The 14,330-nt window shown below is 45.5% G+C and overlaps 1 protein-coding gene across 1 annotated transcript in view; it reads right to left on the reverse strand.

Moving 5' to 3' along the window:
- Positions 1-1,924: 1,924 nt before the first annotated feature.
- Positions 1,925-14,330, reverse strand: part of FRMD1 (FERM domain containing 1) — a 40,761-nt gene continuing 28,355 nt past the window's right edge. The window contains exons 7-14 of the mRNA XM_036379309.1: positions 12,451-12,606; positions 10,102-10,167; positions 9,825-9,893; positions 9,461-9,635; positions 8,263-8,598; positions 7,994-8,122; positions 7,185-7,264; positions 1,925-5,186 (exon numbers count right to left, since the gene is read on the reverse strand). Of these exons, the coding sequence (XP_036235202.1) occupies positions 4,899-5,186; positions 7,185-7,264; positions 7,994-8,122; positions 8,263-8,598; positions 9,461-9,635; positions 9,825-9,893; positions 10,102-10,167; positions 12,451-12,606 (1,299 nt within the window). The 3' untranslated portion in view covers positions 1,925-4,898. The remainder of the gene's footprint in view (positions 5,187-7,184; positions 7,265-7,993; positions 8,123-8,262; positions 8,599-9,460; positions 9,636-9,824; positions 9,894-10,101; positions 10,168-12,450; positions 12,607-14,330) is intronic.

A 14,330-nucleotide genomic window follows, 5' to 3' on the forward strand; every position in this document is an offset into this window, starting at 1 on the left:
GGCCACCGCTGGCTTTGGGCTCTGCTCACTCAAGTTCCGATCACCCTGGGCTGTACTGTCCCAAGGGAAACTGTCAGCTGGACCCCGCAGAATGCTGACAGAAGCTGCCCGAGGGGAATCGGTACCACTTGGCTGGAGGCCCCGGCCCCGGCCCGGCCCTGAGGCCGCCGCGCTCCTTGGGCGCCCCCGCGCGGCCCGGCCCGGCCCTGCCGCACACCCCGGCCCGGCCCTGCCTCACACCCCGGCCCGGCCCTGCCGCACACCCCGGCCCGGCCCTGCCGCACACCCCGGCCCGGCCCTGCCTCACACCCCGGCCGCACACCCGGCCCGGCCCGGCTCGGCCCGGCCGCCGCGCTGCCCCATGGATGGCGTGCCGCTGCCGCCACGGGCCGGGCAGAACCGCCAGGGGACACGATGAGTCCCTCCCTCCTCCTCACGCCACAACTGGTGGGCGTCCAGGAGAGACATGAAGGCAGGAGCCAGGCCTTGGGCACCACGAGCTCGGGAATACGCTCCAAGAAAGGGGAGGCATCATAGCAGGAGCTCCGAGGTGGAGGCAGAGCAGACGAGGGCGGGGATGAGGGAAGAGAGCTGCCACGAGAAGCCTGGGCAAAGTAACTAGGAATCACCCGACCCAGACAGAGGAAGCACCTTGCTGGGGAACAAGGAGCTACAGCTTTACAGTGAGAGGCTTTAGGACTTGCTCAAAAATGTGCAGACTTTTAAAATACGGTATCAGCCTCCAGTGACTCAGAATTTGCTGCCAAGAAATCCATTGAAGAACTGCTCTCAGCTCACCCAAAACACCTGGGTTGTTTTACCCATCAGCTTTAGCACACACCTTCAGGCCTTACCTCCGTACAGCTCCCACAGGTGGCATGCCTCAAAACAGATGCAGAGAAGTAACCGCATTGTCCCCATCCCACACTGCAGCACTTGACTGAACCCATACAGCATTTGCTGGTACCACGAGAAGCCCCACCTTCTGAGACAGACTCCTTGGTCAGCAGGACTCCACCCTAGAGGGCAAGAGTGCTATTACTTGCCAAACAACAAAACAAAGAGAAGTGACCATGTCCTTCAAATTTGATTGACCTGATGTCGATCTATTACTTAGTTTTATCTCCATACAAAGCTCCATGTGCAATCAAATCGCCCTCTCCCAGCATCCCCAAGCCAAAGTTGGATGAGTTTCCAAAGTCCTTGAAAATTTGTGTATTGGAAACATAGCAGGTACTGGACAAAAATATGAAGTAAAAGAAAGGAAATATTAAGAATAGAGGCAATACTACCCTACCAAAGTACATAAAAAGTAATTTTTTTCCAGAGAAAATGAAAAAAAAAAAAAAACCACATTCATAAGAGGCTCTCAGTGAGCAAGCTTCTTCAAGAAGAGATCCAGATAGCTCTGCAGCGCTCCTTCATAGATTTATGACCCAAAGAAACCTTTCTTTTATCCATGCCAGACTCCAGGCCAGCAGGTTAGGTGACTCTGGTGGAGTGCTCTTCAGCAGCCCTTTGCATCCTGTGGGCTGGCAGTTGTCCTTGGATGCAGCCCCTGGAGGATGCTGGCAGGACCTCTCTACCTCCTTGGGAGTTCACGCTTGGTTTTCTAGACTAACCACCAGGAGCAGCTTAACTTGTCTCTTCAGTCAGATTCAGCCCCCTTGAGTGTCCTGCTGACTCCAACCTGCTCAGCTGTGTCTTAATACCTGACAAAGGTACCCTTTGGCATTGTGCGACTGAGAATAGCAAGGAGGAACAGGAGTTGTTCCAGTGACTGCAGTGCCTCTGAGTTTGTCATCACAAGCTGAGCTCGTATGGATTAGTCTGGCAGCAAATTAATTTCCACAACCCATCTCAAATGGAAGACACAGTCTTCCTTGGACACAAAAATAGCCACACATTTACCTTTTTTCTATCCATTCTTTATTGCAGGTGTATATATAATTATTTATGTTTTATTTTAAACAAGAAAATCCTTTCATGGAAAGGAGAAACTTTTACCATTAAAATAGAGTGAATATAACACGAGTATTTTACAAATATGTACAAATATTGGCAGCTAGTTTCTAACATCAGCTGATAAATGCTTACACACTAACGTCTACCAAACTATCAAACCCAAAAATAAGAGATCTTCTAAATCCAAACAAAAAATAAATGTATTACTAGCAGAAACAAGTGGATTTTTTTTTAATATGAATACAAAAGTTGCATAATAGATATTCACAGTGCTCATAAGATACTGATTTATTCTCAGTCTATACACAAAGTGTCTGGTCTCCCCTTCATATGCATACATCACTTACAGTACTGGAGGGAGCTGCACAGACCACAGAGAGAAGACAGTCAGACCTGTAGAGTTTGCCTTCCCTACCAGCCATGAATAAATACAAGAACTCAGGAATGTACAAGGCAGTGGATGCTCATGCAAGAGTCAGTTACGCTGTTTTCAGGCATTGGTGCATTTTGTAACCAGCAGCAGCAGGATTACAGGATTACAGTGCTTCACCAAATCCTTTGGATGCCTGCTAACTGCAAAACCAGAACAGTGAGCTGCCTGGTGGCAATAAACACTTCTGTGATGTGGTTAGGCTGAAGCAGATAAGGATGTGATTGTCTTTGAGAGAAGGGTGCACATGGTGCACACACATTTTATGACCCTTTTCCAAACAACTATACCCACTGAATTTTGACCTTTTTTCCTGTTAACAACCATTCTCATAACCACAAATAACTGTACATCTACATGGGTGGGAGAGCAACAGATTAGTGGGGCCCTCACTCCAGACCTCCCTCTCATGTTTTTCATGGACAGGCACTGCTGCAGTAAGAGCCATCCCTCCAGCTCTGTGGTGGCTGCAAGAGCAAGGCTCCTGCATTGCTGCAAGGCTGCTGCCTGCTGTACAGCCACTGGCCTCCTGGATCCTGGCCATGCCCATCTCCTGTGGCTTATGGCCAAACAGGACCCAGGTAACAGGGAGTGACTGACAGAGGGAGGCTTGGCTGGACTGTTCAAGAGCAGCCAGCCAGATTTCCTTTACCCATTTAGATCCATTTAGAAGAATTTATTTTGGATGCAGTAAACATACCTCAAGTACTTTGCAAAGGCATTTTGGCTTTGTTTGGAACAAAGGAAAAGAGGCTACGGTGAACACACAGCTCCTAATTGTTCATTACAACAAGAAAGAACAGTGTGATCAAAGAGGGCACAGTCAATTAAGTCATGGCTACAGTGCACACAGCTTGGGTTTGGTGCTGGATTCATCTCAGAGGATGTAGAGCAGCTGGTCCCACTTCAGTGAATGCAGATGCACTTGCATGGCCTGTCTCTACATGGCATTCACACACAAGTAGCAAGATGATGGACTTCAAGGATTTGCTATTTAATGACTTACGGGAATGCAATTTACCTGACAACTACTGAGCTTGCCCACCATCAATGCAGCAGCTCAAACCTTTCTTGTCATAGTCTGGCTTCCTTTCTTTCCTGAATAAGGCTATCTTCAGCTTTTGATGACCAACACTGCACAACACACACTTCCCCAGCCAGCAGAACAGTATTCCTTTCCTTCTAGTTTGCCAGAACACACCTAGATGGCTGTGAAAAGCTAAGCTGGGCACAAAGCTGGGCCTTCAAGTACAAGCTTCCCAATGCTGGCAATTGATGAGGGGAGGAAACCAAACACATATTCATTTGCGTGTAACAAGGTAGCATGATGTTTTCCACACCAAAAGCTTGCAAGAAACAGCATAATTATGATTATTTCCCTAGTGAGAGCCAGCACAGCCAGATCCACCACTCTCAAGATCACCAAAACAAGTACCCTTGGTCTGGCACACAAACACCCTACACCTGCACCATCATCAGCCCTGCAGCACCACACACACATATTTGCATGACCTATCCATGACTAAGTAGGACACAGTCACTCTGTCTGTCCTTGCAAGGCGACTTTCTCCAATCCTTACTTGCCTCCTAAGCAGAAAAAAATCTAAGGAACAGATTTATTAAAAACAAATAAAAGAACAGCATTAAAGTATGAATCAATGTAAGGGGTGATCATGCCTAGACAAATTCTCCAGTCACACTCCTCTTTTCAAAAGCTTGTCAATTAATGCTCTTGCCCTCTGTACTCTCAGAAGCAGCCAAGTCATTTGCTTTATCTCCTCCCTATCTCCCCAAGGATATAATGCCAATCTGCATCACAGCAGTGGTAGACAGCTGACAGTCAGCTCCATTTGTTGCAATTAAAAAAAAAAAAGACCACACATTTTATTTGGCTGGATGCTTACAACAAAATAACAACAACAAAAGAAGAAACTCCTGGCAGAGCAGGTCTTGCTCCCAGTGCAGTGAATAAGCAACTTGTGTTCATTACAACTGAAACAGGCCAGACACTTCCATACACAGCACTCCAAATGTGCTTAGAGTATATCCTGGCCTGACAGCTGTTGGCAATGTTGCAGCAGCACAAACTGAAGACAAACTATTTGTACACTAAAATTAAGAAACATGGACCACAAGAGAAAGGCAGGAACATGACAAAGTTTAAATTTCTGATTAGTCCATTTAGACAAAGTTTGCTTTACTAGCTCAGTGTCAGTTTTGGTCCACTGTTTTTTGGTTTTTACGTTGGTTGTGTCCCTTCCAAGGGTGCAGGCCACTTCCACTTTCTGCTCAGACAGACACTACCAATGCCAGTGTTAAGTGCTACACTCCATTTGATCTGCCCTGTAGCCAGCTCTACAGAAGTGATGCCAATTACTGATACGGAGCTGAATAACAAAGCCGCTCACCATCTCCTGCAAGAACCAGAGTGACATCACACATGTTAATGAGGTATATATTGCCATGATGAACTGTTTCCTGGTATGGAAGAGCTCCAATCTCATTACACCACAAACTCCTCTGGGAGCTGGTCCTCTCCCAGAAGATCTAAGGAGAGGCAGTTCATGGATCGCTTCCCGTAAAGGGCAGACTTGGTTTTGCAGTCCGCTGTGGAATAGACGCAGCCGTAGACAGACAGCTTGTCCTCGAGGCTGCAGCCGAAGGTGTAGCTGTGGGACGTGTCTGAAGACAGTGTGGCACTTAGCGATGGGTGCCGGCGCTTGTACAAGCGGATGTCATCCAAACTCTGGCTGTGCTGCTCCATGCAGCTGCGGCTTTTGGGCGATCTGACCTGCCAGTTCAGCAAGACACACGTGAATAAAAACAATGAGCTCAGACACAGCCTAAGGATTCTGCCTATGCATGCCAAAAGTTCTCAAAGTTGTTCTTCCCCACTTTCAAAAGAGCCCCACCAGCCTTCTGAAGGATGTTGGCTTAAACAAGGAGCTGTACAATTCAGAAATTACAAGTGCATTAAGCTGCCATGCCATGTTGAGCTGGATCCTGATCTGTCTGCCCTGTGTCCTCAAGTGTCCAGTACAATGTATGAAACACTTGACAGATACTGACACCTGAATGACCTCACACTTCTTGGCAGACCCAAGCAGTTGTCCTCAAATGGATGAAGTGCACTTAACAAAAAACTACCCCAAGTGCTCAAACACAAAGTCTAATGAGCTGAAAGGAAGGTTCAGAAGGCAACCATGCAAACTAATGGGTTACAGTGTCCAGTAACTGCCACAAACAGTTTCATCTACATAACACTGTTCCATAAAGAGTAGCAACAAATCAGCAGTAATTCCCAGAGGCACCATCTTGCTACACAAGCCTCTGTGAAGGAATTATTGACCATTTGAGAGTATTTCCAGCTTCAACGCTTATATTTTTTTCTTGCTCTGCCTCTTCTAATAATCACCTGTTAAATACTAACATTAAGGCTAATTTCAAAAATATAATTTTGAAACCAAGACACTTCTGTTGGCACCACAGAAAACTTACTCCCAGTATAATTTCTCTCACTGCCATGGGAGGGGAATTAAAAAACTACCCTGAGGAAATCCTGTTCTGGCTCAGCTGTACTCTCAGAAACAGGAAGATGTTGCACTGTCTGGTCAATGCTAATGAAACCCTGCAGCATTTAGTTACATGGCCTTGTAAGGAATATTTTGATAGTTTTCTAAGGAGCCACCAAGTATGTGATGCACTAAAGTGGCAGCCAGGTCTTTGCAATCATATAGACAGTCCTAACACTCCTGTATAAAACAGATGTCTCATGATCATTTAACAGCGTAAGCATGATACAGCAGTAACTTTAAAAATATTACAGCTTTAAGCAAGATGCCCACTTCCAGACATGAGCTCTTAAGTCTTCCACTCCAATAGAGGAATAAATTCATTATGATTTGTACTGTATGGTCTTTAGCTTCTGCTCAAGTCTCCTACAGCACTTTATGGACTATTTTGCTGATAAATGAAAATTTCTTATCATTTTTGACTGGGTCCAGAAAGAAACATGGAAAATTAAAAACAAAGTCCTAAGAAGTGACTGAAAACCTTGTTAAGAGTTTTAGAATTCTCTCAGCAGATAAGGTAATTTTGGATTAAGAGGGAAGAAAGGGTAGAGGTGCTTTTTTGGGGCTTTTTTTTTGTTTGGTTGGTTTTTTTTCAAAAACCACATCTTTACCCCAGTGAGTACAGCAATACTTAGAAAAGAAGTCTTAAAAAGACATTTTAATGAGCTTCTTCCAAATATATCTTCTTCTCTGACGTACTTTACCATATATAGTTTCCCTTTCTCAAGTGTTTGGTGAAAAGAAAATCTTGACAACAAAGACTTCCGTACACACAGACTATAATCACACAAATGATATAACAACTAGAGCTTGAGCATCTGGTTTTGCTCTGATGTAAGCTACTTCATGCTTCAAGATGATCAAGTTTGCAACTCACATCCAAACTGCATAGATGGTTTTTGCTCTGTATTGCACCGAAAATTTTGATGTGGTTGATCTTCCATGTCTCATCCAGAAGACTAAGGTAGATAATAACCGGTTTGCATGATCTCCCTGCTGATTGCTCCAAACCTTTCTATACTATTCTGACCTCAAATGCTGCTCTTATCCTATTCCTGAGAGAAGTAGCTGACCAGCAGCTGGTTTTGATTACACCATGTAAAAATCGGTCAAATCCAAACTAATCCATGTGTCCTGATTTACAGCTGTCTCCATTACACTGGACCTTGGTTCAATGCCCACACACAGACCATCCTGCTGAGCAACCTCTCCCTTACCTGGTGAAGGGATTCCACACTTTGTCCTCTCATTTTGATTAGTGTGACTTGCACCACCGACAGAGATTCCTGATTTATAGCTGCAAAGGAGAAGCAGGAAGTGAAAAGCATTTCAAGTTTGAGGTTTTGTGGGCAATAGAAAAGGGAAGTTGTTCTCACAGGTCACATTCAAACAGTGACAAACAGTGTCCTCTTAAGACAAATATACATCATTAAGCACCCTCAACGCTCGAGGAGTTTTGCTCCTAAGTACTCATTTTTGGCTCTAAAGATCAACATTTGAAAACTTTCAAGGAAACAGTTTCTTGCCAACTTGTCCCATTTTTTTACCCTTCTTGCTTTCCTATAAAGGCTGTATATATTAAGGCCAGACAGCTCTTGCATAACCCTGTGGCCTAGCATTCCCTGTATCACAAGCCACAAAACTTTACCTAAGAATTCCTGTGACCATCCCATTATTCTGTGGTTGAGCCCCTTGGCTGTTTTGTGGCATACAAGATATTAAAGCATATTCCTTCCCTACAAAAGGTTTACCTCAATTATCTTTTTGTCATTAACTGAATATAAGCTTGGCACATTTAGAGAAGGGAGACTTTGAGGAGCACAGAGGAGAGCAGCACTGTACATACGGTACAGAATGCTGGCCTGTAAACTCTAGATGAGCTGCCTGCAAATCCTGTTTCAGTAGGGCAGTAAATAGCACTGGCAGCTGTTTAGAAGGAGATAAGAGTTTTTGTAGATCCCTCAGATCATGCCTGTTGCTAGAGCCTTAAAGAACAGCATTGAGCAGCAGCAGAAAGCCATCTCACCTTGGCAGCTAGCAGCATCTAGAGGCAGGGATTCAACAGATTCTCCCACAGTGGCCTCCTCTAACTGGTCTCCCTCTAAAGGCTCATCTACAGGCATCTCCTCTGGCTCATCTACTGCCAGCTCAAGCTCTAGGAGGAAGAGAGCAGCAGGAGAATGGTTAGCATTACACTTGTGCTCCAAGCTGCTGTACAGTCTCTTACTCCCTGCTCTCCTGCAGGAGAAGACAAAAGTTGGCTTAGAAGTTGCTCCACACATCCAAATTCTTTACCATCATCCTGAGTGTCATCTTCAGCCCGCCCTTTGCTGCCACTGTCAATGCCAGAGCTCCCATAGCTGATGGTTGAGCTGCAGGATTGCTCTTTCCTATGCACACGGTCAATGCCAAAGGGCTCGTCCACCGACATTTCCACGGACACGCGGTGCCTGGAGTCAGCCTCGATGCCCGAGGTGTGGGAGCTGCCGTGACTCCCGGTGGACTGGCGCGAGAGGCGGTTATCCCTGCGGCTGCCCCCGCTGCTTCCGCTGCCACGGGAGTTCTTGTCACATGGGTCCAGGTCCATGTCCAGAGTGTCACTGATATAGGACTCCCGGTAGCGCTTCTTCTCTGAGAGAGAAACCAGCGAGAACTTTAAGGAAGGGTAACAAAATATATTCAGGAAGTTCTGTTGGCATCAGCCAACAACTAAGAAACAACCGCTGCAGCTACTGAACAAATACAGTGACAGCTTTGTATTTTTTTTTGCTCAACAGATATATACTCAGGTAATTGTAAAAGAATTACTCATACTTGAAGTAAACCCAGCATCTCCTAAATTAGAACAGGCAGTTATAATACAGAAAACAGTAGGTTTCAGAGTGACGGTCAATAATAATAAAGCAAAACAAAAGCAAACAAAAAAAGGGAATTACCTAGTAAAATTTGGTGCTCAATCTTTAAAATCAGATGCGCTGATTGGTTCTTGAAATACCCGCCACTATGCCAAGTCAGCTAAGAACAAGATTTCTGTGGCTGGTATTTAGTACTGATTTATTATTTCTCCCATGGCATGTATGTGCTGAGGGTGGTTGAGAAATCTATGTGACACTAACAGACACAAAACAACAGAGGGCTTTTTGCCTACAGGCACTTGATCAGTGAGCCTTTCTACAGGTGACTGGCACATGCCACTGGTTGCACCCACACTGCTCAAGGCCACTGCTGTAACCCCACTAAAGGGAAAGACAGAAACCACTTGAGAGGTGATATCAGAAAACAACTTTCTGATCACAGTCAACAATGTGGGAGCCACAACTACTTCTTAGGAGTGGACTTGAAAGGTGCCTAACACCTCTGCTTCTACCACTGACTCCCCAATAAGGCAGAAACACCATTAATTAGATGAGAGTAGGCACCATGAAACAACAGAAGAGACTAACACACTGTACTCTTCCTCTTACTAAACTCACTTGGGTGTTCCCTAACATACCTTCAGCCTCCTCCAGTTTTTGGATCTGCTTCAAAACTGGCTGAATATTCAGAAAGAGCCGGTGGCTGTTGCTGAGTAGCTGCAGCAAATGGCGTGACCTGAAGGGGCAACCCGTGTAGTAAACCAGTTTCCGTGCAGAGGGCAAACCATCTGGCTGGATTTCAAATTTTTTCCCCTGCACAAAGAGGAGAGATGCCAAAGAAATGAGCAGGAGCACGTATTCAGCCACACAGTTACCAGAGATAGCTGTGGTCTTGTGCGTGCAAGTGACAGGACATGACGCAGCAGCACAGGCAGGCCGACAGCTTTGCCACATCCCAGGCTGGCAGCCACTGGCAGATGGCCTCCATTCCATCATACTCACCAGGAAGGCCAGCTTCCCAATGTGTGACCAGGGAAAGTCGTAGAGGAGTTGGCGAACGTGATTCACCTCCTGCAACACATCAAACCCAGAGTGACACAGGGACTGGCAGGTACAGGGTGGAATCAGCGATGTGCAAAGAATTTGCAAACAACCAAGAATTTGAGATATGTGGAGCCTGGGGTTTGCAGGGGAGGCAGAGGAGCCACAGTGAGGGGGGAGGACAGGGAACTGGGCAGAGTTAATGCTACACCAGAAGGCTTTCACAGCAGTCTGTTACCTGATAGATGTGCATTCCTCTCAGGGTCAGGCCCAGGATAACTGTCGGTCGATCCTCCTTCTTATCCTAAAAGAACAGAAGAGTCAAAGGTTAATCTACAAAGACCATGCTCTTGTTCTGGCACCTACTGTAGGAGAGGTAGCAGGACTCCTCATCACACAGATGCCATCAGCTCATTTGGTTTTTATTATGTTTGTAAAGTGCACCTTGCCTTGTTGACCCCTGAAATACCTACACCTAAAATCCCCTCATGCTGGGAGGCTCAGGCATTTCACCAGCATATGTCCTAGCTGTCCTGGACAGAGAATCCTGTAGCTTTAGGGATTTGAGAATATGGACAATTACTGTTCTCAGGGGTACCTTGTAACCTCTCTTGTAACCACATACTGTCTCTGCTGTCCCATGAACATGCACCACTCTTGCTCTCCAGGTGACAGAGAGCCCAAAACAGAATGGGAACCCATTCCCCTCTCCTTGCCACAGCACTGCTGTTCCCATCCAGGGATTTGCTAGATCTTAGGTAAACTGCTTTTGGCTGGAGGAGAGCTAATCAATGCCCAGTTATTGGGGCTTTCATTCTAACATTCTATCTTGGTGTTGGGAGTAGGTGGTTTTACATGAGTTTTATTACCTGGGTTGAAATACTGTCTTTTAACTCCTGCTGCATCTTGGTATGACATACTTGGTCTCTTTTCATATTCTTTTGCTTGAAGACCAAAAATATCATAAGCTAATTCTTTCAGCCTCTCCTAACACGACAGAGTTAGGGAGTGGAATGCATACATTTTTTTTTGTTAGGAAGAAAAGGAGAAAGAAAATTTGGAGGTAAAAATGTATGGGCTCACAAAGCTCAAACTTTATGTCACAGCTCATCTTTATTAATGTCTCTCCTCATCTGGCTTACAAGATACAAGCCTTATGCCATCACATTACCCCACCCTTTATCCCTGGTACCATCCCTGTCTTCAGCTCAAAGTAAGAAATAATAAGAAATATTTTCTGCCTCCTAAGGACAAAGAGCTTTGTAAATCAGTATTGGTCTGAATGAGAGATAGGGGGTGTGTTGTGTTTTCCTTAGCTCCCAACCTCAGTAGAAGCCATGAGGAGGGTCTTAAGACAAAAGTGACTGCTTTTGAAATCTCAGGGCAACCAGCCCACCAACACCTTCACCAAGTCCTCTGCACTTGGCTCAGGCAATCGGTGACCCAAGCATCACCTAGGAGGAGCATCTCTCACCACAAAATGAGATAACTGTGTCACACAGCAGGAATAAGACTCTATTAAGAATCAAACAACACATGGAAGAGTACATGGTGCCTAAATTCCAAGTCGACCAGGAATTTAAATATTAAGAGCAACCAATTTCACAGCCTTGATGCTTTTGGATATAAAATGTATCATGTCCTGCCAGCTGGACTTCTTATGGCATTCAAGTGTAACTAACTCTCTCATGACTACATCACTAACAGCATTAAGAATCAAAACAGAGAACAGAAGAAAGGTAGGCCAGCATCTTTGGTTTGCAAGCAACTAAGCCTGGACTACTGATCAAAACTTATTTTCTCTAGAAAATGCACGTTTCTTCAGTAACTAGAGCTGTTAGATATGTTCAGAGGACATGTATACTTCTCAGACATAATTGCCACTGAGCACAAAAACCCAAAAAGTTTAATTATGAGTCTGACAGAGGAGTTCATCTCCATTTGGAAAAAAAACCCAAGCCATTCCTAATTGCATAGGCAGGTTTCATTCACCTAAGTGGAACAGAAAACTTCTCATTTCTAGATCTAAGCACTCAGCATGTCAAAATGAAGCATCTTCTGTTTAAGCAGGTTTGGGTAAAGAGTCTAACAAGCAACAATGTAGGAATCCAAAACTGCCAAGAAAAGCATATAGCTGAAAAAAACACCAAACACTCTGGCAGGGTTGGAGAAGGAATGGGATATGAAAGTTGGAATGGACTCAGTGTCACCCTTCAGTTGTTACATGACATTTGTGTGAAAGCTGGCTGACCTCTTGTCATAATTTCAATGAACTACAACAGGAAAAAAAGAGCCTTCATTGATTTCCCTGGTGCAATTCTACTGACAGGCAGGAACAAATATGAAGTTTTGCCATTCCTGTGGCCAGTTTCTTGGCTGAGGAACAAAACTAAATTCCAGCTACATCTGTACATTGGTGATGGATTTGTTTGTGGGGACAGCCCTCATTTGACTGAGCATTTTAGATTTGTTTGGCCTCTCTGAATCAGAGGCAACTGTCCCTCAAACAAACAGAAGGAGAAAAATGCCATGGTGCACTCAATTAATGATGGGAGAGAAGTTCAAAATAAGAAGCTCTTTGTTTAACCTTCTGCAGCCTGTAGAAGTGGACGGGCACATCTTCCAGCAGGCAGGACTCCTTAATGAACTTCAGCACCGCTTCCTTAGCGCTCAGCCCTTGCTGCTCTCGGTGCATCTCTGGGGCATGTCTCAAGATGTAGTCGCTCCCCCTCTTTGCAATTATCTAAACCACAAAGAAAACAAACAGGTCTTCAGCAATCCCCATGAGAGGCAGCTGTGATCAACAACAGTGGCTGGAGGTGGAGGAGGCTCATATATTCCCTCAAGATGATGGTCTGTGTTTGCCTCTGCCTCCCTGGAGGATAAGCATTTAAAGCAGCCCAGATGACACTGATGTCTCCAAACAGATCCTAGTGGCAAAACTGTAACAGACCAAGACTACAGAGGTCGTGTCAGCTCTTTTCATTTTTAAGTATTGGAATTAGTTTTCCTAACTCTTGGCATCCATAAATGTTTATGGGCAGATAACAAATACTCCTCTGCATGCCAGCACAATCAGCAGTAACATCTCTGAAGAGGCAGAAATACTAGGTTTTCCTTTTAAGACCAGAAACTACACATTAGGCTTATTTAGCATTTCCATTCTCAAAGGGTGGATAACACTATCTCAAGGTATTTTTTTTTATCTATTAGGAGTGGCTGGCAGGCACGTGGCTTCACTAAGCAGTAGGAAAAACCTGCCCTGGGCCTTTTGCTCCTGCCCTGCAAGTGCCCAGTTCCCACGTTTACCCCATGCCCTCTCCATACAAGGCTAGTGGGCAGCTCAGCCCTCTCCCATACTCAACTGGTTCGTTTCAGGCCATTAGTGGCAGTGAAAGGTAAGAGGGATGATTGGCTGAATTCACTTCCCAACATCCCCCACCACCAGGGGCATTTAAAACTAAGATTGCACCAGGTACCTGAGAACATCCTGCCAGAAACAACCTGTCCTGGCTCAAACCAACGAGACCCCATCACCACCCAGTTCCCACTTACATTTAATATTAAAGCCCTTTCTTACTGTTTGCTAACACCTCTGCATGCCCTGCCAGATTGGTTGCCCTCCCACGAGGAAGGCTGGCCTTGGTGGAAGACAATATTGATGCCATCAGCTGTGCAGTGTCAGCAGAAAGAGATGTGCCAGCTCCACAGTTCAAAGCTGGGTGGGTCAGCCCAGGGCAGCAGTGCCTCTCCTCACTGGCACGAGACTTGGGGCAGCCCTTGGCCATATGATATGAAGCACGTGTTGAAGGAAGTTATTGCGTTGGAGGAGGAGATTACTCACTATCTCCCCAGGGGCAGGGAGAGAAGCGTCCCCATGCCTGCCAGATTTTGCTGTTTGTAATGATGTAATAAATCACCCACATACTTGCTTGGGGTTGTGGCTCAATGCAGGTGAGCAACAGTCTGTGATAAGCCCTTTAGCTGCCTCAGAAATAGCACACAAGACCCACCATTTCCAGCCCTTTGTTAGCTACCTCCTGACAGGCACCCAGTAACAAGGAATGGTACGGGATGAGGGCCTGTTGTCTGGGAGAAAGGCACACTGCTGCACAGCAAGGCAGCCAGACTAGGATTTGTGCATAAAAGGTACTATCGGTCTTCAGGACAAATCCTGTCACTGATCTGAACCTTCTCCCCAAAGCAGAGGACAGTTCCATCTTACAGGGGAGATGCAACTTGCCTGGGGAGATGCAACTTGCCTGGGACAAGCAGCCAGCTAACAAAGTCTTAGCTAATTTGCCTTCATTTCATAATTAAATCAATTCTTGGTTGTAAGTCCTGAAGGGCACAAGTCACATGCACATGCTCATAAACAAACATGCAAACGCTTTCTCTTTCCTCTTACTGCACTTGAGGCAGAGATTAATGACAAAGCAAGCACCAGAGGCACTGCACTATTACCCC

This window comes from Molothrus ater, chromosome 3, assembly GCF_012460135.2.
Source record: "Molothrus ater isolate BHLD 08-10-18 breed brown headed cowbird chromosome 3, BPBGC_Mater_1.1, whole genome shotgun sequence".
NCBI classification, from domain to species: Eukaryota; Metazoa; Chordata; class Aves; order Passeriformes; family Icteridae; genus Molothrus; species Molothrus ater.